This window comes from Callithrix jacchus, chromosome 7 (genome assembly GCF_049354715.1).
Source record: "Callithrix jacchus isolate 240 chromosome 7, calJac240_pri, whole genome shotgun sequence".
In the NCBI taxonomy this organism is placed as follows: domain Eukaryota; kingdom Metazoa; phylum Chordata; class Mammalia; order Primates; family Cebidae; genus Callithrix; species Callithrix jacchus.
This window is the reverse complement of record NC_133508.1, coordinates 127,449,064-127,469,654: the sequence shown is the minus strand read 5'-3', so window position 1 is coordinate 127,469,654 and position 20,591 is coordinate 127,449,064. Positions and strand designations below refer to the sequence as shown.

At 36.1% G+C, this 20,591-nt stretch overlaps 1 protein-coding gene across 4 annotated transcripts in view; it reads right to left on the bottom strand.

Annotated features, from left to right (window-relative positions):
- Positions 1-5,804: 5,804 nt before the first annotated feature.
- Positions 5,805-20,591, bottom strand: part of ZNF326 (zinc finger protein 326) — a 67,128-nt gene continuing 52,341 nt past the window's right edge. For all 4 annotated transcript variants that reach the window (XM_078332399.1, XM_078332398.1, XM_002751060.7 and 1 more), the window contains 5 exons: positions 16,604-16,751; positions 15,262-15,361; positions 13,155-13,285; positions 11,697-11,792; positions 5,805-6,661 (listed from right to left, as the gene is read on the bottom strand). In XM_078332399.1, the coding sequence (XP_078188525.1) occupies positions 6,323-6,661; positions 11,697-11,792; positions 13,155-13,285; positions 15,262-15,361; positions 16,604-16,751 (814 nt within the window). In that variant the 3' untranslated portion in view covers positions 5,805-6,322. The remainder of the gene's footprint in view (positions 6,662-11,696; positions 11,793-13,154; positions 13,286-15,261; positions 15,362-16,603; positions 16,752-20,591) is intronic.

The window sequence follows — 20,591 nt, the reverse complement described above, 5'->3', positions numbered from 1 at the left end:
AATACAGAGAACACCACAAAGATATTCTGCAAGAAGAGCAACCCCAAGGCACATAATCGTCAGATCCAACAACGTTGAACTAAAGGAGAAAATACTAAGGGCAGCCAGAGAGAAAGGTCGAGTTACCCATAAAGGGAAGCCCATCAGACTCACAGCAGATCTCTCGGCAGAAACACTACAAGCCAGAAGAGAGTGGGGGCCAATATTCAACATTCTTAAAGAAAAGAACTTTCAACCCAGAATTTCATATCCAGCCAAACTGAGCTTAGAAGTGAAGGAAAAATAAAATCCTTTGCGAACAAGCAAGTACTCAGAGATTTTGTCACCACCAGGCCTGCTTTACAAGAGCTCCTGAAAGAGGCACTACACATAGAAAGGAACAACCAGTACCAGCCATTCCAAAATCACACTAAAAGTTAAAGAGCATCAACATAATGAAGAATCTACAACAACCAACAGGCAAAACAGCCATTTAGCATCAAAATGGCAGTATCAAATTCACACATAACAATATTAACCCTAAATGTAAATGGACTAAATGCAACAATCAAAAGACACAGACTGGCAAATTGGATAAAAATCCAAAACCCATCAGTGTGCTGTATCCAGGAAACCCATCTCACATGCAAGGATACACAAAGGCTCAAAATAAAGGGATGGAGGAAGATTTACCAAGCAAATGGAGAGCAAAAAAAAGCAGGAGTTGCAATTCTCATCTCTGAAAAAATAGACTTTAAAGCAACAAAGATCAAAAGAGACAAAGAAGGCCATTACATAATGGTAAACGGATCGATAAAACAAGAAGAGCTAACGATCCTAAACATATATGGACCCAATGCAGGAGCACCCAGATACATAAGGCAAGTTCTTAATGACTTACAAAGAGACTTAGACTCCCACACAATAATAGTGGGAGACTTTAACACTCCACTGTCAATATTAGACAGATCAACCAGACAGAAAATCAACAAGGATATCCAGGGCTTGAACTCAGACCTGGAGCAAGCAAACCTGATAGACATTTACAGAACTCTCCACCCCAAATCCACAGAATATACATTTTTCTCAGCACCACATCACACCTACTCAAAAATTGACCACATAATTGGAAGTAAAGCACTGCTCAACAAATGCAAAACAACTGAAATCATAACAAACAGCCTCTCAGACCATAGTGCAATCAAGTTAGAACTCAGAATTCAGAAACCAACCCAGAACTGCACTGCTTCATGGAAACTGAACAACTGGCTCTTGAATGTTGACTGGGTAAACAATGAAATGAAGTCAGAAATAAAGAAGTTCTTTGAAACCAATGAGAACGAAGACACAACATGCCAGAACCTCTGGGACACATTTAAAGCAGTCTCTAGAGTAAAGTATATAGCAATAAGTGCCCATATGAGGAGAATGGAGAGATCCAAAATTGACACCCTATCGTCAAAATTGAAAGAGCTAGAGGAGCAAGATCAAAAAAACTCAAAACCCAGCAGAAGAAAAGAAATAACTAAGATCAGAGCTGAACTGAAGGAGATTGAGACACGAAAAACCCTTCAAAAAATCAATAAATCCAAGAGCTGGTTTTTTGAAAAGATCAACAAAATAGACAGACCACTAGCCAGATTGATTAAAAAGAAAAGAGAGAACAACCAAATAGATGCAATAAAAGATAAAGGAGAAATCACCACAGATTCCACAGAAATTCAAACCATCATCAGAGAATATTACAAACAACTCTATGCGCATAAACTAGTAAACCTGGAAGAAATGGATAAATTCCTGGACTCCTGTGTCCTCCCAAGCCTAAACCAGGAGGAAGCTGAAACTATGAATAGACCAATAACAAGGTCAGAAGTCAAGGCAGCAATTAAGAGCCTACCACACAAAAAAAGCCCAGGTCCAGACGGGTTCACAGCCGAATTCTACCAGACACACAAAGAGGAGCTGGTACCATTCCTTCTAAAACTATTTCAAACAATCCAAAAAGAGGGAATGCTTCCCAAATCATTTTACGAGACCAACATCATCCTGATACCAAAATCCGGCAGAGACCCAACAAGAAAAGAAAACTTCAGGCCAATATCCATGATGAACATAGATGCAAAATCTTCAATAAAATATTGGCAAGCCGAATGCAACAGCAAATCAAAAAACTTAATCACCATGATCAAGTAGGATTCATCCCGGGGATGCAAGGCTGGTTCAACATACGCAAGTCTATCAACGTAATTCACCACATAAACAGAAACAAAAACAAAAACCACATGATTATCTCAATTGACGCAGAGAAGGCATTTGACAAAATTCAACAGCCCTTTATGCTAAAAACCCTCAATAAACTCGGTATTGATGGAACGTATCTCAAAGTAATAAAAGCTATTTGTGACAAACCAACAGCCACTATCATACTGAATGGGCAAAAACTGGAAGCATTCCCTTTGAAATCTGGCACTAGACAAGGATGCCCTCTTTCACCACTCCTATTCAATATAGTTCTGGAAGTTCTAGCCAGAGCAATCAGGCAAGAAAAAGAAATAAAGGGTATTCAAATAGGAAAGGTGGAAGCCAAATTGTCTCTATTTGCAGACGACATGATAGTATACCTAGAAGACCCCATCATCTCAGCCCAAAAACTCCTGAAACTGATAAGCAACTTCAGCAAAGTCTCAGGATATAAAATCAATGTGCAAAAATCACAAGCATTCCTATACACCAATAACAGACTTAAAGAAAGCCAAATCAAGAACGAACTGCCATTCACAATTGCTACAAAAAGAATAAAATACCTTGGAATACAACTCACAAAGAACGTAAGGAACCTCTTCAAGGAGAACTACAAACCACTGCTCAACGAAATCAGAGAGGACACAAACAGATGGAGAAACATTCCATGTTCATGGTTAGGAAGAATTAATATCGTGAAAATGGCTATACTGCCCAAAGTAATTTACAGAATCAACGCTGTCCCCATCAAGCTACCATTGCCTTTCTTCACAGAACTGGAAAAAACCACCATGAACTTCATATGGAACCTAAAGAGAGCCCACATATCCAAGTCAATTCTAAGCAAAAAGAACACAGCGGGGGGCATCACACTACCGGATTTCAAACTATACTACAAGGCTACAGTAATCAAAACAGCATGGTACTGGTACCAAAACAGAGATATAGACCAATGGAACAAAACAGAGGCACCGGAGGCAACACAACATATCTACAACTATACAATCTTTGATAAACCTGACAAAAACAAGCAAGGGGGAAAGGATTCCCTGTTTAACAAATGGTGTTGGGAAAACTGGCTAGCCATGTGCAGAAAGCAGAAACTGGACCCCTTCCTGACACCTTACACTAAAATTAACTCCAGATGGATTAAAGACTTAAACATAAGACCTGGCACCATAAAAACCCTAGAAGGAAATCTAGGCAAAACTATCCAGGACATAGGAGGAGGTAAGGACTTCATGAACAGAACACCAAAAGCATTGGCAACGAAAGCCAAAATAGACAAATGGGACCTAATCAAACTCCACAGCTTCTGCACAGCAAAAGAAACAGTCACTAGAGTGGATCGGCAACCAACAGAATGGGAAAAAACTTTTGCAGTTTACCCATCTGACAAACGGCTGATATCCAGAATTTACAAAGAACTCAAACAGATTTACAGGAAAAAAACAAACAAGCCCATTCAAAAGTGGGCAAAGGATATGAACAGATACTTTACGAAAGAAGACATATATGAGGCCAACAATCATATGAAAAAATGCTCATCGTCACTGGTCATCAGAGAGATGCAAATCAAAACTACATTGAGATACCATCTCACGCCAGTTAGAATGGCGATCATTAAAAAATCTGGAGACAACAGATGCTGGAGAGGATGTGGAGAAAAAGGAACACTTTTACACTGTTGGTGGGAGTGTAAATTAGTTCAACCATTGTGGAAGACGGTGTGGCGATTCCTCAAGGCCTTAGAAATAGAAATTCCATTTGACCCAGCAATCCCATTACTGGGTATATATCCAAAAGACTATAAATCGTTCTACTATAAGGACACATGTAGACAAATATTCATTGCAGCACTGTTTACAATAGCAAAGACCTAGAATCAACCCAAATGCCCATTGGTAATAGACTGGATTGGAAAAATGTGGCACATATACACCATGGAATATTATGCAGCAATCAGAAATGATGAGTTTGTGTCGTTTGTAGGGACATGGATTAATTTGGAGAACGTCATCCTCAGCAAACTGACACAAGAACAGAAAATGAAACACCGCATATTCTCACTCATAGGTGGGTGATGAAAAATGAGAACACATGGACACAGAAAGGGGAGTACTAAACACTGGGGTCTATTGGGGGGAAAAGGGGAGGGCCAGTGGGAGGGGGAGGTGGGGAGGGATAGCCTGGGGAGAAATGCCAAATGTGGGTGAAGGGGAGAAGAAAAGCAAAGCACACTGCCATGTGTGTACCTACGCAACTGTCTTGCATGCTCTGCTCATGTACCCCAAAACCTAAAATCCAATAAAAAATTAAAAAAAAAAAAAAAATTTGAACTCCTAAACAAGGCTTTCTGAAGCCTGCTAAGTAAATATAGACTCCTAGATAGGATCCAAATTTCACTAGTCTTCAATTAACCTTCTCTTATTTGGCACCAAATCCCTAAAATTAGATACAAATATCTTTTGGATATTCCTAGCTTAAAGGTAGGCAAACCTAGTTCACCTAAAAAAAAAAAACTTCTTTGGTCCAGAAAGTCTAGTTTTAAAAGCTGTATTTTATACAAAAGATAAATTATCTGTGGGATTCTACAAATGTTCATACATTCACCCACTTACTTAATTTTGATACATCCATACATTTATCCATTAGACGCCTCAAAACTTTGAGAAGCTAATTTCACTGAAATATATCCCCCTAGGCCAGGTATAGTGGCTCACACCTGTAATCCCAGCACTTTGAGAGGCCAAGACAGGGAGATCACTTGAGCCCAGAAGTTCGAGACCAGCCTGGACAACATGGTAAAACAACATCTGTACAAAATCTACAAAAATTAGCTGGGCGTGGTGGCTCACTTAACAGTCCCAGCTACTTGGGAGGCTGAAGTTGGAGGATAACTTGAGCCCAGGAGGTTGAGGTTACACTGCACTCCATCCAGTCTGGGCAACAGAGCGAGACCCAATCTAAAAATAAAATAAAATGCAGCCTCTGCTCTCAAAAGAGGCCAAAGTAAAGGTTAAAAAAAATAAGAGCACTACTTTTTAGTGACGTAGATAGATGGTTGTTTGAAAATAAATGACTTCAGAATAGATACTCTATCAAGCTCATATGCCCTTTTTAAATGTGTAGGTGTGTAAGCCACAAAAAGTAATTTTTTAAAAAGGATAGAAATATCTGAAAGAGAAGTAATTCTTTAAAAAGTAAAGTTTGTTTCTTGGTTCTTCAGCCAAAAATAGACATGACAAAAGAACTAACACAACCACAGAATACTTAATTGTATTCAAATGTATTTTCAGGAAGACTTCAAGATTTGACACAGGTACAGAGAAAAGGAACAAACTAAAACAAATATTAAAAAAGGTCAGCTACAGACTGACCTCTACTTGAAATGTTTTTAAAAAAATTTTTAGTCTTACTTTTCAAAAATATGATTGAGAAAAATTTTTTTCTTAAATTCAAGTCTTCTTAATTGATTTAAAATACTTGTGAACTGGACTTATACATTAAGGCAAATTTTGATGTTAAATACTCATTTAATCGATGAACTCTGTTTCATTTAAACTGCTAATCCAGGGAGAAAGTTTTCGTAAAAAACATTTTATTGCTACAAAGAGAAACATGGTCACAAAAAGCCGTTAAGCGTATCTTAACGCAAATTACTATTCAATGTCAATGCAGTAAAAAAATACACAGAGCACAAAATACTTGCCCAGTTTATATCTTCTAGGGTAAGTATTCAAAAAATTAATGCATACTTGAATATTCTCTCCCAAGAGCAGCATTTAAGATAAAATGATTAGAATAGATATACTAACAATACACATTTGTTATCCTTAACATCAATAAAGTAATAAAAATTAAGCTTAAAAATTATACAGTTTATTGGATCTAAGTTTGGTAGCTATAAAAACTAAACTAAAATAGTTTTACCTTCATTTTATTAAACAAATGTCAAACATTTAGAAATTATATAAAACAAATTTTAGTATGTGGAATGCATGCAACATGGGTGTTAATTTATTTTAAGCTATTAAATTTCTTACCCTTTTTTACATTAGAACAGAAATGTAAAGCTCCTTTTAAATCTAATAACTTGTATTTAATTTTCTTCAGGTTGCTCAACAGGAAAGTCAGCAGGTTCTTCCTTTGCTGTTTCTTCCTCAACGTCCTCTACTTCCCCCACTCCCTCTACTTCTCCCACTGCCCCTGCTTCCCCTCCTTCCCCCACTCCCTCTACATTTCCTTCACCCTCTATTCCTCCTTCTCTCACTTCCTCTACTTCTTCCACTTCCTCTGCTTCCCCCACTTCCTCTGCTTCTTCTTCTTCCTCTTCATCTTCCTCTTCTTCAATAGGTTCATCAATCTTCTCTTCATCCTCCTCATCTCCTTCTATTTGCTGATCCTGAGAATGGTCTTGAATTTCAAAAGGATTCTCACCCTAAAAACATAAGAAATGACTTTTAAAATCAGCACATTCATTGTTACATGATATGGCAAGTGAAATTTTTACTTTCCATATCATGAGGAATAAATACCATTTGGAAACTTTTCATTTTAAATTATAATAAATTCATCAAGTATTTGTTGAGTGTCCATTTCATATCAATGTGCATATATAAATGAAGCCATTACTTTATACTCCATAAATTGGAATAAAGGTCATATTTTCCCCTGAACTATATTTCTAAAATCATATATATATATATATATATATGACAAAGGCAAGTGTGGTTTTTAGTAGAAACAAAAGAGATGATGCAAAGATGTATATTTTACTTACTTATATGAGTATTTAATGTTACAGAATCTCTGAAAAACTCAAATGAAAATCAGGTACCTTGTTTTACGTACTAGATAACATGCCTCATTTCTACTTTTAAAAAGTAGACAAACCTCTCAGTAAACATTCACAGGTACAACTTTATTTTAATATTTTAATACTTGAATTATATATCTGGATCAATCTCATATTAATTTGACCATATCAGAAGGCCATATTAATGTAATAAGAAATGACGTAACAGTGGAGAGTATTAAACAGGAAAATATTAAGACTGGCACTATCCTTTAAGATGAATGGCACGGGAATGTGCAGGATGAAGCAGAGAACCAAAAGAAGAACTACTAGTGAGGAGGCTACTCTAATAGCCCAGACCAGGGAAATGTAAAAGACATGATGACATTTTTAGGAACAGATAAATTACAATCACTATTCTAATGGAAAGGAAAAGGGGAAGAAGTATGTATATGCTATTAATATATATAACTTCAGATATCCAGATGTCTAATAGGCAGCTATAAGTTTGCAACTCAAAAGAGAGAAGAGTTCAAAGTAAGATATTTAAATTTGCGAATTGCCTGCTTGCACAGAGTGCATGGTGAAATGAGGGTCTTAAATGGGAAAGCCCTGGGATGGGACTGATGGATTAAGTAGAAAAAAGGACTGGAATAAAAACCCTAGGAAGATGCCTATACTGCACATGGGGGCAGAAGTTAGAAATGACGGAACACTTGGTGCAGGAGGAAACCCAGAACAGTAAAAGACTATCCGGGAAAAGAGTTTCAAGAGTGATAGATCAACAGTATCAAATGACATAAAAATAAATAAAAAGCAGAAAGCAATTGGCAAAGGTCACTAGAGTTGATCACCTTTACAAAATGAGGCTTCTTGAAGATTTATTGTACTATCCCCTTATTTTTATATGTTTAAAATGATCATATGTTAAAATGTATTAAAGGTCACTAGATTTGATAATGATATCATTAGTAATCTTAGGAAGAGCAGTTTCAAAAGTATGATGTGAGAATTAGACAGTAGCAGTTGTCCAAGAATGTATCTTTAAATTTCCTATGAAGCTGTCAAACACCACAGGCCCTGGTTCCAACACCCTAAGATTTTCATTTAGTCTGTACTGGAGCTCTTGCTGAAAACACAAATTCCTGGATTAATCTTAGACCACCTGAATCAAACTTTCCAGGGGAAAAGTTTGGTAACTTGCACATTTAAGAAGCATTTCTGGGCAAAAATTAGCTGGGTGTGGAAGTGCATGCCTGTAGACAGAGCTACTCGGGAGGCTGAGGCAGGAGAATCTTTTGAACCTGGCAGGTGGAGGTTGCAGTGAGCCAAGACGGCGCCACTGCACTCCAGACTGGGCGAGAGTGAGACTGCATCTCACCAAAAAACAACAACAAAAAAAGGCAGCATTTCAGGAGGTATTTATCAGCAAAGTTTGGGAAACCCTAATTCAGAAAGCCTAAAAAAGAGCTTAGGCAGCTTTTTATTTATTTTAGCCTCACGGGTAACTGAGCACATTCCTTTGGTTGAGAAGGAAAGAGAGGAAGTGAAGAGCACGTGCAAAGTTAACTACCATTTCAAGAATGCTGGGAAGAGATGAGATGATAAAATAGGGTGGGCCAAAATCTAGGAAAAGCTAAGTCATTTTTAGTTTAGGGAACTCAAAAGCATGTCCATTTGTGGAAGACTAGAGAAAAAAAAACAGGAAAAAAATCAGATGCAAGTAAGTGAAGAAATAATGATGAAATAAAGACACAGATGAAGGGCAAAGAAGGTTCTTCCTCACAGATAATAAAGGTGGAGGAAGGATATATCTAAGGCAGAAATGCCAACACTTACTGAATTCACATCTAATTGTCTCAATCTCCCTAATGCAAGAGAAGAAATAAGAACATGGTTAATAGCTGAGTGTGGTGGTGTGTGCCTGTAATCCCAGCTACTAGAGAGGCTGAGGTAGAAGAATGGCTTAAACCCAGGATTTCAAGGCTGCAGTGAGCTACTATGGCACCACTGCACTCCGGCCTGGGCAACACAATGAGATTCTATCTTAAAAAAAAAATATATATATATATATATATGAAAAAGATATGGGAAGCAAAGAGCATGAATGAAATCTGAGACATGAAGTTATTAAACATTGGAAGAGTCACTATAAAAAACACATTACACTGGTAGTTATTAAGTAAAATTATTGTGAATTGAGTGAAAATCTGGGAAACAGAGGACTGGCACGATTCATATTTTTTAGCAAGACAAACAATAACGCTAACCATAGAGCTAGAACAAATAAGGAATTTAGGAACAGTAGCATTCCCTACCAAAAGGGGTGATTATGAATGCATAGAACAGGGAGTTAAAGTTAAGGCAGAACAGGATGATACAGTTGGAGAATTAGGAGAAACTGATGAACTGATTATCTCAATGGGACAAAGTGTTGTTGTTGTTGTTGTTGTTGTTTTTCCTGTCTTCTCTGCTGTGTCTCTAAGGAACAAAGATTTAAAAGGGCATTTTGTCAGACTAAGAGCACTTGACAGTGGAGGAGTTTTAAGCCATGACAGAGCTGACCATGAGCAAAGGACGTTCCAGGGAATGACAACAGGGAAGGGAGCAGAGAGGCACACTAAACAAAGGGTCGTTATTGAGTAATGTGATCGGAATGCTTCTTGATTTTTCACATGCATATAAATCAACAGGGATCTTGTTAAAATGAAGATTCTTATTCAGTAGGCCTGGGTATGACCCGAAATTCTGCATTTCTAATGAGCTCCTAAGTGATGCCAATACTGAACCACAGATCACATTCTGAGTAACAAAGTTCTAGAGGAGTTCTCAGTTCAGGTGAATTCTCTACAGTATGTGCATGAGCAGAATACTCCCACAAGTGACGTCTCCCATTCCATGAAGAGACTGGACTGTGTAACTTGAAAACGGTATATGGAAATTCTAATTTTGCATTCTTCCCTCATTAAATATTATCTTCATACAGCAATAAAAACCACTGACTTCTCAAAAGTTTGTGACAAAGCAAGAATAAAAAATCTAATTTTTCCTTCTTTAGCTACGATGCTTCTTTTTGATGCCATACCTCCCATAAAATTGGATTTCAATTCAGGGCTGCATTCATTTTTTTAAAGTAGTGTCAAGAATATAGTAAACAGTGACAAATATTAACGACTATTAGATTAACAAATTAGAAAATATGCCCCTAAGGAACAAACCAAAAGAACTGGTATTATTTAGTTTAGAAAGCACTGGCAGAGGGACAATTTAATGGACATTAAATATATATCAGGTTTTCTTCACAGAGTAGCTGTTAATAGTCACAATAGCCAAAATAAACAAAACTTCTTTAATCTACATTACTAATGTAGATAACACACTCTTGTAAATCTTCCAACACAACAGCTCTCTTCAGTGGAGAATAATGATTTTAAGGTAGGTATTATTTTGTAAAGACTGAAAAACTAACTTCTAGCAGACCAGTGTGGATATTATAAGAGAAGTAAAAACAGAACAAAACCAAAAGACTAACCTCTGAAATTTATTTCTATTAATTTCCCGAATCATAGTAAGTTCCTATTTGTATAGTATTTATAATAAATTTTATGTAAAGATGGATTCAAGCCATAACATATGGCAAAAACCCTGAGAAGTAAAGCAGGCCAGGTAGCCAGGCACGGTGGCTCACGCCTGTAATCCCAGCACTTTGGGAGGCTGAGGCGGGCGGATCACGAGGTCAAGAGACTGAGACCATCCTGGTCAACATGGTGAAACCTCGTCTCTACTAAAAAATACAAAAATTAGCTGGGCATGATGGCGCATGCCTATAGTCCCAGCTACTCAGGAGGCTGAGGCAGGAGAACTGCTTGAACCCAGGAGGTGGAGATTGCAGTGAGCCAAGATTGCGCCACTGCACTCCAGCCTGGCACCTGATGACAGAGCAAGACTCTGTCTCAAAAAAAAAAAAAAAAAGCGGGGGAGGGCAGGTATATATCCAATCATTCACATAAGAGTTTCCTAACATTAGAAGTAAACCTCTCTTCTCCTGCCCTCCAAATTCCATGAGATTCCTTCTTCTGCAACAACATATCTGACCTTCCTGCTACCATCCAACTTTTATACAAGGAAAAGGAATGATTTATCAATTAGTATGCTTGGAAGCAAAAACTGGGTGTACACAACTCAATCCCTTCTGGGTGCCCTCTCTTTGGGGTCTTCCCAGTGACAGAAAAGGTACATTCTAGTCTGTTCTTTGCCATGTGGCAAACTAGGAGAAGCCTGCTGATTGTCCATCTTGGCCAGTAAACAGAAGTTGGGGGCATCTAAGTCTACCTAATTTAGAAGTGAAATATTAAAGTCCAGAGCAACCACATATCTAAGGTATCTTCTCCAAGTCAATTTTTTCTTAAATCAAGAATAAAGCTTATATTTTTATTTTCTATTGAATCCTTATGTATTTCTCAATTGATTCAGAGCTACAAAGGTGGTAAGAGAGGAATCACTGCTTCCATTTGGCCAATCCCAACAATTAGGAAAAAAGATGCTTTACCTATATGTAAGATGTTGAGTAGAAGTCTTATTAATATGTTATACTATATTCAAGTATCACAAAAGGTTCCTATGTCACCAATCATTGCAATACAATATTATTGAAAAGGCTTTTGCCCTAAAATCTTACCTTAACAAAACGTTCATATCGCGCCTTCACTATTGGATTATTTAAAATGCTTGTAGCAGTCAAGACACTCTCTCTTTTTATTTGTTCCTTATAAGCCTATAAAAAGCAGAACACACTGAGAGTACTTGAAAACCATGCCATGAAAAATATTTCCATAATTAAAGCAGCATTTCATGCTCAAACCCTTAGATTTAAATGATTAATTTTCTTACAAACTATAGCGCAATAGCAACTACAGTGACCACAATCTAAACCTATGAATTAAAACAATGAAGATTCAAGCCAATCAGTTGCAACAGAAAACACTCAGTTCTCCAAATCTACAAGTCTAGATTCTACTAGACAGCTGCCTTCTCTTCTTTCCACTCCACATCTGCCTCCCCAGATCCCAACTATTAATTTTCATGCTATCAAAATATAAAGAATAATTTTTCATACTACAAGGGTATCTAGTCTTCCTCTAGGCTATAGTTATTTTAAGACTATTATACAGAGGAAGAAAGGAAACAATATAGAATGTCTAATTGCCAAAATGATGTCATGGGAATATTAAGAGAAGAAAAAGACAAAGACTAAGGAAAGATTATGTGTTCAAAAATGCCTGAAGAAGTCTGAGTTAAATGAGGTTCACTTCAATACAAATTACAAATTTAAGACTTGGGTATGTTCTATTTAAAACTTAAGGCTTTAATAATTGAATCTTTAAATATGCTTTTCAAACCAACCAGTTTCCCACAATATAATCATCTGTGTGGTCTAAAGTAAAATCTGACTAAATAAAACCAACCAAGCCAATAGAGAAGCAGAAATATACTAACCAAAAAGAAGTAAATTTTTCAGGGATATTCTACTAAAAAAATGTAACAATAGATGCTAGTTGGTAATTCTGTTTTTAAATGTATTTTTCCCAACCATCAGAAAAATGTATCAGTAATAATCAAATCTTTACTTTCTTATTCTAAAACACACACACACACACACACACACACACACACACACACACACACACACTGTCTCTCTCTCACAAAACTGTTTTGGACTTTAAAAAAAAGTTAAAACAACAGTTCAACAAAAGCTATGATTTCCTGAATGCTTACCATTACCAGGCACTATTTTAACTGCCTTATATGTTTCAATTAATCTAATTCTTTAAAAAAATCAGGTAAGAGTAGAATGATCATCTGCCCTAATTTTACAGATAAGGAAGCCTAGACAAAAAAAGAAAGGCTAACTTGCTTGCTTAACACATGTTATACACTCAACAAATCAGGGAGTCTTACTCCAGGGCTCACAATCTTAACCAATATATACTACACTGCCTCTCTGAGTATAATTAGTTATTTCCATATACAACTGGTAATTTGATAAAACTACAGATAGGTGGAAAACTATGGCCAAAGAACAATAAAAAATTGATGGATAATCCAGCAACTTTATTAAGACAGACCAAAATTTTACCTGCTTCCCTTTGATATGATCAGGAGATTTTAAGTGCTGCTGAACTGAACTATGTAAAGCAGGGATATACACACTGCAAGCACTGCAGTGAACTGTCTCTACTTTCATCATGTGATCATCTGCAGTAACACCTACAAAAGATATCCAATTATTAAAGAAATGATTCATATATTATTTCTGATCAATGAAGTTTTTACTACTTAGTTTCCATGATTATTTACACCCCTTCCTCCAAAATAAATCAGGGTATGTAGGTTTATGTTGAGTATTTCTACCACATCTCATAAATCTATTTAAGTAGATTTAAAAATACATAGCTAGCTAACTAAAACTATTAATATATGAATTACATTACAGTTGCTAATCATGTTAAACAAACATGCTCTGAGACCTGTACATTCATCCTCCCAAAACTATAATACAAAGGAAAACAAATGTTGATTTTACCGTAAAATAAGAATTTTCATGATTATGAATGTGGATGAGTAAGGAAAGGAGAAAGGATGTCAAAACTAGATTCGTAAGGAACAAAGGTATTCTGGTTCTTGCAAATGCTAACTGGGGTTTATTACAAATGAAGGTATAAATATATACAAGGGAAGAGTGAGAGAAAATGGTACTTTCTGCAAGTTAGTACGACTGAAACAGAGAATAAAAAAGAGAATAAGGATGAAAATAGAAAAAAAGAAGGGCCTAAAAATAAAGAACTTTATGTGCCATGCCTAGAAATTTGAATTTTAACCTAGAGAGGATGAGGAGCCACTGAAAGTTCCTGAAGTAATGAGATCATGTAGTAAAATCATAAATAAGAAAAACTGCAAGTAAGGGAACTACTTCAGAAATACTACCATTGTTAAGACAACAGACAAGGATCTGAATAAACGTAGTATTTAAAGGAAACAGATTTGTATTTAAAGAAACAGATTTGTTAAATATTTAAAAGATAGAATTGATGTAATCAATTGATCAGTGCTATAGATACAGTAAGGAAAAAGTACATAGAATACCTCTCTACTTCTGGCTTTGGTAAGTGGTGCACACCCTTTTCAAATTCAGGAAGGAGATATTGTGAGGTTTTGTTTTGCTTTCTTTGTAAGGTAGGATATGCTCAAGGAGATAATAAATATTTTGGGTATGTTGATTTTGTGTAACTGCTGTAGAGAGATGTCAGTAAGCAGTTAAATGTGTGAGACTAGAGTTCAGAAGAAAGATCTGTGCTAGAAATATAGACATATAAGTAATCAACATCTAGATATTAACTTAAGCTCTGTAAGTAAGTGAATGCATTAGTAAACAATATAAAAGGAGATGGTAATGCGGCCAATGACAAGAGTACTGAGAAACATCAAATTCTAAAAGATTGGCAGAGAAAGCACAAAGACTAAAAAAATGACAAGGTTGAAGAGTATAGTAGGCCAGTGAAGTGCCACAGACACAAAGGAAGAAAAGTTATTCATAAATAATAGTAAAAAATGTTACAGAAGATAACGATTCAAAAGAACTTAGAGAAGGTGGTGTTGGTAACTTCTGTTAGGGCAGTTTCAGTAGACTAAGGGTAGTAGAAAGTTGTCTAATGTGCTTAATTTAATATATGGGAGATGAAGGAGAGACTAGTGTGGGTTATGCTTAAAGAAGCATTGTTATTTAAAAAGAAAAAGAAAGGTTTTAGGAGAACTAATGTATGTTTTTCTTTTCTTTTATTCCTTTTGTTGGCTGTTTTTTTTGTTTCTGTTTTAAGTAAAAGCATATTTACAAACTCCAAAAATGGAATCAAAAGAGAAAACAAGACTAAAAAACAGAAGAGTTCATAACTTGAATTTAGGGAGAAGGAATAGAAGAAACAGAGGACAGAGAGAAGTGTCTTTCATTTAGAGGAAAAGGTAACTTTTCCTCTGAAACTTAAGTGAAGGAAGTAATGGTAGGTAGCAATAAATTTGTAAGCATGAGAACAGGAAGTCAACGAAGTTCATTTCTGATAACCCACTCAGAGCAAATGCATATATGACTGTGTACTGTATCACTCTGGTGGCTAACATTTATATTTCAACAGGTTATGATATATTAAAATGCATGTAAAATTTTTAAATAATTTGTTTTAAATATTTACCTTCCATAACATCTTTTTCAATTATTTTGACTACTTCTGTTTGATTATTTGTCTGTTGCTTACGAATAGAGGTTTTCTTGAATTTATTCACCATACACTCCTAGAAAACAAAACAGAAAAAATCAAAAGTTTTCAATGAGCACTTAGTATAATGCTTAGCACTATGTTCATTCTATGAAAGACATAGTATCTGCTATATAAGAATTAATATCTTTTCTTAAGGAGCTTACAATTTAGTTGAAAAGAGACTCATAAAATACTAGGAACCTACAAAAATTATTTAAGCATATACAGAAAGAGATCAAAAGGAGCCAGAATATTTAAGTGGTCTTCTCAGAGTAGGTGGGTATTTAAGTTAGGGCAACGGAAATACATTACAGAAAAGTGTTAATCAAGGGTCACAGTTCTGTGAAGATTATATTGGCCTGGATAATCACTGTATTTCTTTCTAATAATTCCATCTCTTCTGTCCAAATTAATTGTATGTTCAATAAACAGTCCAGCTCAAGCCCCTTCGTTAAGCATTCTTTTGTTGTTGCTGTTGTTGTTTTTGTTTTTGAGACGGAGTTTCACTCATGTCACCCAGGCTGGAGTGCAATGGCACGATCTCGGCTCACGGCAACCTCCGCCTCCTGAGTTCAGGCAATTCTCCTGCCTCAGCCTCCCGAGTAGCTGGGACTACAGGCACGCACCACCATGCCCAGCTAATTTTTTGTATTTTTAGTAGAGACAGGGTTTCACCATGTTGACCAGGATGGTCTCAATCTCTTGACCTCGTGATCCACCCGCCTCAGCCTCCCAAAGTGCTGGGATTACAGGCGTAAGCCACCATGCCCGGCCTAAGCATTCTTTAACATTCCCAACTGTCTTTCCCTTTACCAAACACTTACGGTACCTCTGAATTCCTGGCACTGCCACCTAACAGTCATTTAGCTACTCTGAGCATAATCATTCATGATAAAAATGAGTTGTTTTAAGGCTCAATTGAAATAATGAATGAATGTATCTAGCATAACTCCACTTAATGGATGATAGCTGACTCTACATCAATAAAGTTGTTAAAGGACACCTCCACCAGAAACAACTGTGAAAAATGTAATAATTTCTGAAATAACAAATCCAAATTATAGAGGAATTCATAAGCAATTATGGGTTAATTTTAACAAACTCTATTATAGAGGTATTCACAAGCAATTATGAGTTAATTTTAAAACAACTCTTTCTTTAAATAGTAAACTAAAATTTTAGAAATACAAAATGTGAGAGATGGGGAAAGTGAAAAATGAAATCATAAGAAATTCACATCAATAAAATGCTTCTCATTTCAAAAACAGCTACTTACATGCAAAAACTCCATAACTACTTTATCAAATTTAGTTTGTTTCTGTATATGATCTAATGTTTCCTGATGTGAAGAACTTTCCAGATGCAGTTCAATATCTTTCTCTTCAAATGTTCGAAATTTACAAAACGAACATGTAAATGCCATTCTATAAGACAAAAAAGTCTTCCTTCAAATATTACTTTTTTCACTTATAACAAGTTCACAAGAATATACCATTGAAACTAATTTTATCAACATAAATTATTTCCTTTCTTCCATTTTATACTGAATTAAAATTAGCTTAAATCCAAAAAAAAAAAAAACCAATATTTCTTTAAGTACTTATTTAGACAGCAGAGTCATTTTACCACTTCGCATTTCTGGCCCACCTTGGAGCTTCCACGTAGGAAAAATGGAAGCAGTGGATATATAAATTATCTACTTCAAGCCTAGACCAATTAAAAAGCCAAAGCAAACCTCAAGAAGTATTAAGTTCCAAAGTTCTGTAACATTTTACATGTTGTTCCATCCTCAAGCTTCTAAACCACTGGTAGTATCAACTAAGTATAGTGGCACACCATCAGACAATCATAATTCACTCCTATGGAATTCTTAGGTGATCAAAAGTCTTACCTTCTAATGACCACTTCACTTCAGGATAACTAATAGGTCTGGACTGGACAAATGCATACATCTGTAAGCTCAAGAGCCACTCCAGAATGAACTGTCCCACTTGTTTTTTGGTTTTTTTTTTTTGTTTTTTTGAGATGGAGACTTGCTCTGTTGCCCAGGCTGGAATGGAGTGGTGAGATCTTGGCTCACTGAAACCTCCACCTTCCGAGTTCAAGAGATTCTCCCACATCAGCTTCCCAAGTACCTGGGACTACAGGCATGCACCACCACGCCCACTAATTTTTGTATATTTAGTAGAGGCGGGGTTTTTTTCAATTGGCCAGGCCAGTCTTGAACTCCTGACCTCAGGTGATCCACCTGTCTCAGCCTCCCAAAGAGCTGGGATTACAGGTGTGAGCCACTGCACAGAGCATAATTGTTTCTATCTCATGTTATTTTCTTTTCCTTGAATTAGGCTAGCAGTGACATAACTGGTTTCTGTTTCTAGTCCCATTTTCTAATTAATTATTTGCAATGCTATTAGATTTACTTTCATAGTTGAGAATATAAGCTCTGAAGCCAACTGCTGAGTTCATATCCTAATTCCATTTTGTGATCTTGGGCAAGTTACTTGACTTCTCTGGGCCTTGGTTTTCTTACATTGAGATCAGAACGCTCATAGATGTGTTATGAGGATTTTTAAAAATACATATAAAGCCCTTAGAACAATTTCTAACACACAATAATTATTCAATTAGTTATTATTACTTCCTCTAGGAGGTAAGAGCAAATTACTCCTCTAAGGGCATCATTAGCTCCTTAAGCCTCAAAAAACAAAGACAAAAATGTTTTCAGCTAGCATCTGGGAAATTTCCTAATCTCTCCTTCTTGGCTTTACTCACCAATTCCTTTAACAATATCTGGCACATAGCAAACCTTCATTAAATGTTTAAATTAGATTACACCTTTCACCGCACTAGAGTCACTTCAATCTACACTGCTCTCAATTTTCTGAATATCAATAACACATTCCTGTTTATTTGCTTTTATGGCAAACCATGGCCTCTACCTGGGCTTCCTCTCACAACTCCTCCTGTAACCCTGACATTCCCAGATCAACACAAATACCACTTCCATCATCGTAGCCTCCCCTGATTTCCCTGCACCCTTATTTATTTATTTTTTGCTCTGTTGCCCAGGCTGGAGTGCAGTGGCGCAATCTTGCTGTTTCCCAGGCTAGAGTACAGTGGCATGATCTCAACCTACTGCAACCTCCACCTCCCAAGCTCAATCCATCCTCCCACCTCAGCCTCCCAAGTGGCTGGGACCACAAGCACCTGTGACCATGGTTAATTTTTATATTTTTTGTAGAGATGAGGTTTCACCATGTTGCCCAAGATATTCTTGAATTCCTAGGCTCTAGGAGTCCACCTCCCCTCGGCCTCCCAAAGTGCTAGAATTACCACGCTCAGCTTCCTACACCCTTATGAAGAAGTTATTTCTCATAAGACTACATTGTACTTCTCTTCTGGTATCCTTCACCATATAGTATTATATGTGTACATCTCTCACACATCCATCTTGTTCTCCCTAGGTTCCCTTAAGGGTAGGTATACACCTTTCCATCCTCTTTATTATGTTAAAAGCATTCAAATATCCAAGGGAAGGAACCAATCACAAGAATAGTGATTTACTCAATCTTGAATCCTCATAACTCAAAACTGCTCTAATAAATGAAAATAATTTGACTACTTTAAAGAAATTATATCATAAAATAGTGACATATTATGAGTTGACATTCTTTTCATTATATCAGATTTATATTTAGAGTTAGAGAAAATAGCTAAATGAAAGTTCAGTTTTAATTTTCTCCAAATCACAATTTGTTATATTAACATGAACATATCCAGATCTAAAATTTTTGATAAGAAAAGTACTCGTAGGGCAATTAAATTTAAAAGATTGCATCTTATAATGTAAAATGATTTTTACATTCCTAGACACTGATAATTTCAATTTATTTCCACACCAAAACCTAACTATGCCTGTTACTTCTACCAAAAGAAGGAATCACAAGAGAGAAGAAGTGGGGCAGTACACTCACAAGGACCAAAAATAGTCGTAGTTTTTAAAACTACAACTACTCTTCTGTTTATGGATGGTTTTGTTTAGAGATGAGGTTTTGTCATGTCGCCCAGGTTGGCCTCAAACTTCTTGGCTCAAAGCTTTAAGAAAAATTAAGACTGTTTTAAAAACTGCTAAATTGCTTTCTAGAGTTATAATATTATACCGTCACCAACAATTTATGTGTCCTTTGACCATTCCTTAATTAGCAAGTCAAATTTTTCCTTAGTAATAAAATGGCATACTATTCTTTAAATTTTTAGTTTATTTAAATTACTATTAAGTTTAAACAATTTCCTTAAAATTATCACTAGCTGTGTTTCCTCATCACATTAAATATTAAACATCCCAGTTTTCTTACTTTTCAAAAGAATTTGGGTGATGTTTTAATTTAATTTGGATAATCTCCTTGCAGAACATTTTGTTTTTCTGTAATTTCATTTTTTTACTACATTGATTCCAGGTAGCATATGAGGAGGCTCTAAACTGATTTTTGTTATTTAACTGTTCAACCAATTCTCCTCATTTCTAATATTTTCTTTATTAAATATTACATTCTTCTTTACAGTCTCTTCACAGGCTAATGATTCCAGTATAATAATTTGCTTTGTGTATTACCACATATTTTTAACTATTAACAGCTTTTTAATGATTGAATATCCATAAAAGTCAGTACCTCCTCATTTACTCTTCTTCAGAATTTTCTTTGGAATCTGAATTGAAAAGAACTTACATATTTGTAATATTTAGTTCCTGCCCATGAAAATCACTATGATCACTATGTCTCCACATAGTCAAATCTCAAGAACAAGTTGGTTTCTTTTTTTTTTTTTTGAGACGGAGTTTTGCTCTTGTTACCCAGGCTAGAGTGCAATGGCATAATCTCGGCTCACCGCAACCTCTGCCTCCTAGGTTCAAGCATTCTCCTGCCTCAGCCTCCCAAGTAGCTGGGATTACAGGCGCGTGCCACCATGTCCAACTAATTTTTGCATTTTTAGCAGAGACGGGGTTTCTGACCAGGATAGTCTCGATCTCTTGACCTCGTGATCCACCCGCCTTAGCCTCCCAAAGTGCTGGGATTACAGGCGTGAACAAGTTGGTTTCCTTTTAAGAATACTGTTATTTCTGAATATTTTATATTTTTTGGATTCCCATTATGAATATAATGGCTTTTTTCTTAGGTTTTCTAAGTAGTGATTACATATAAAATCAAAAATCAAAAGCATTCCTATATATCTATATCTTTGAACAAGTCTTTTCATTTGAATCT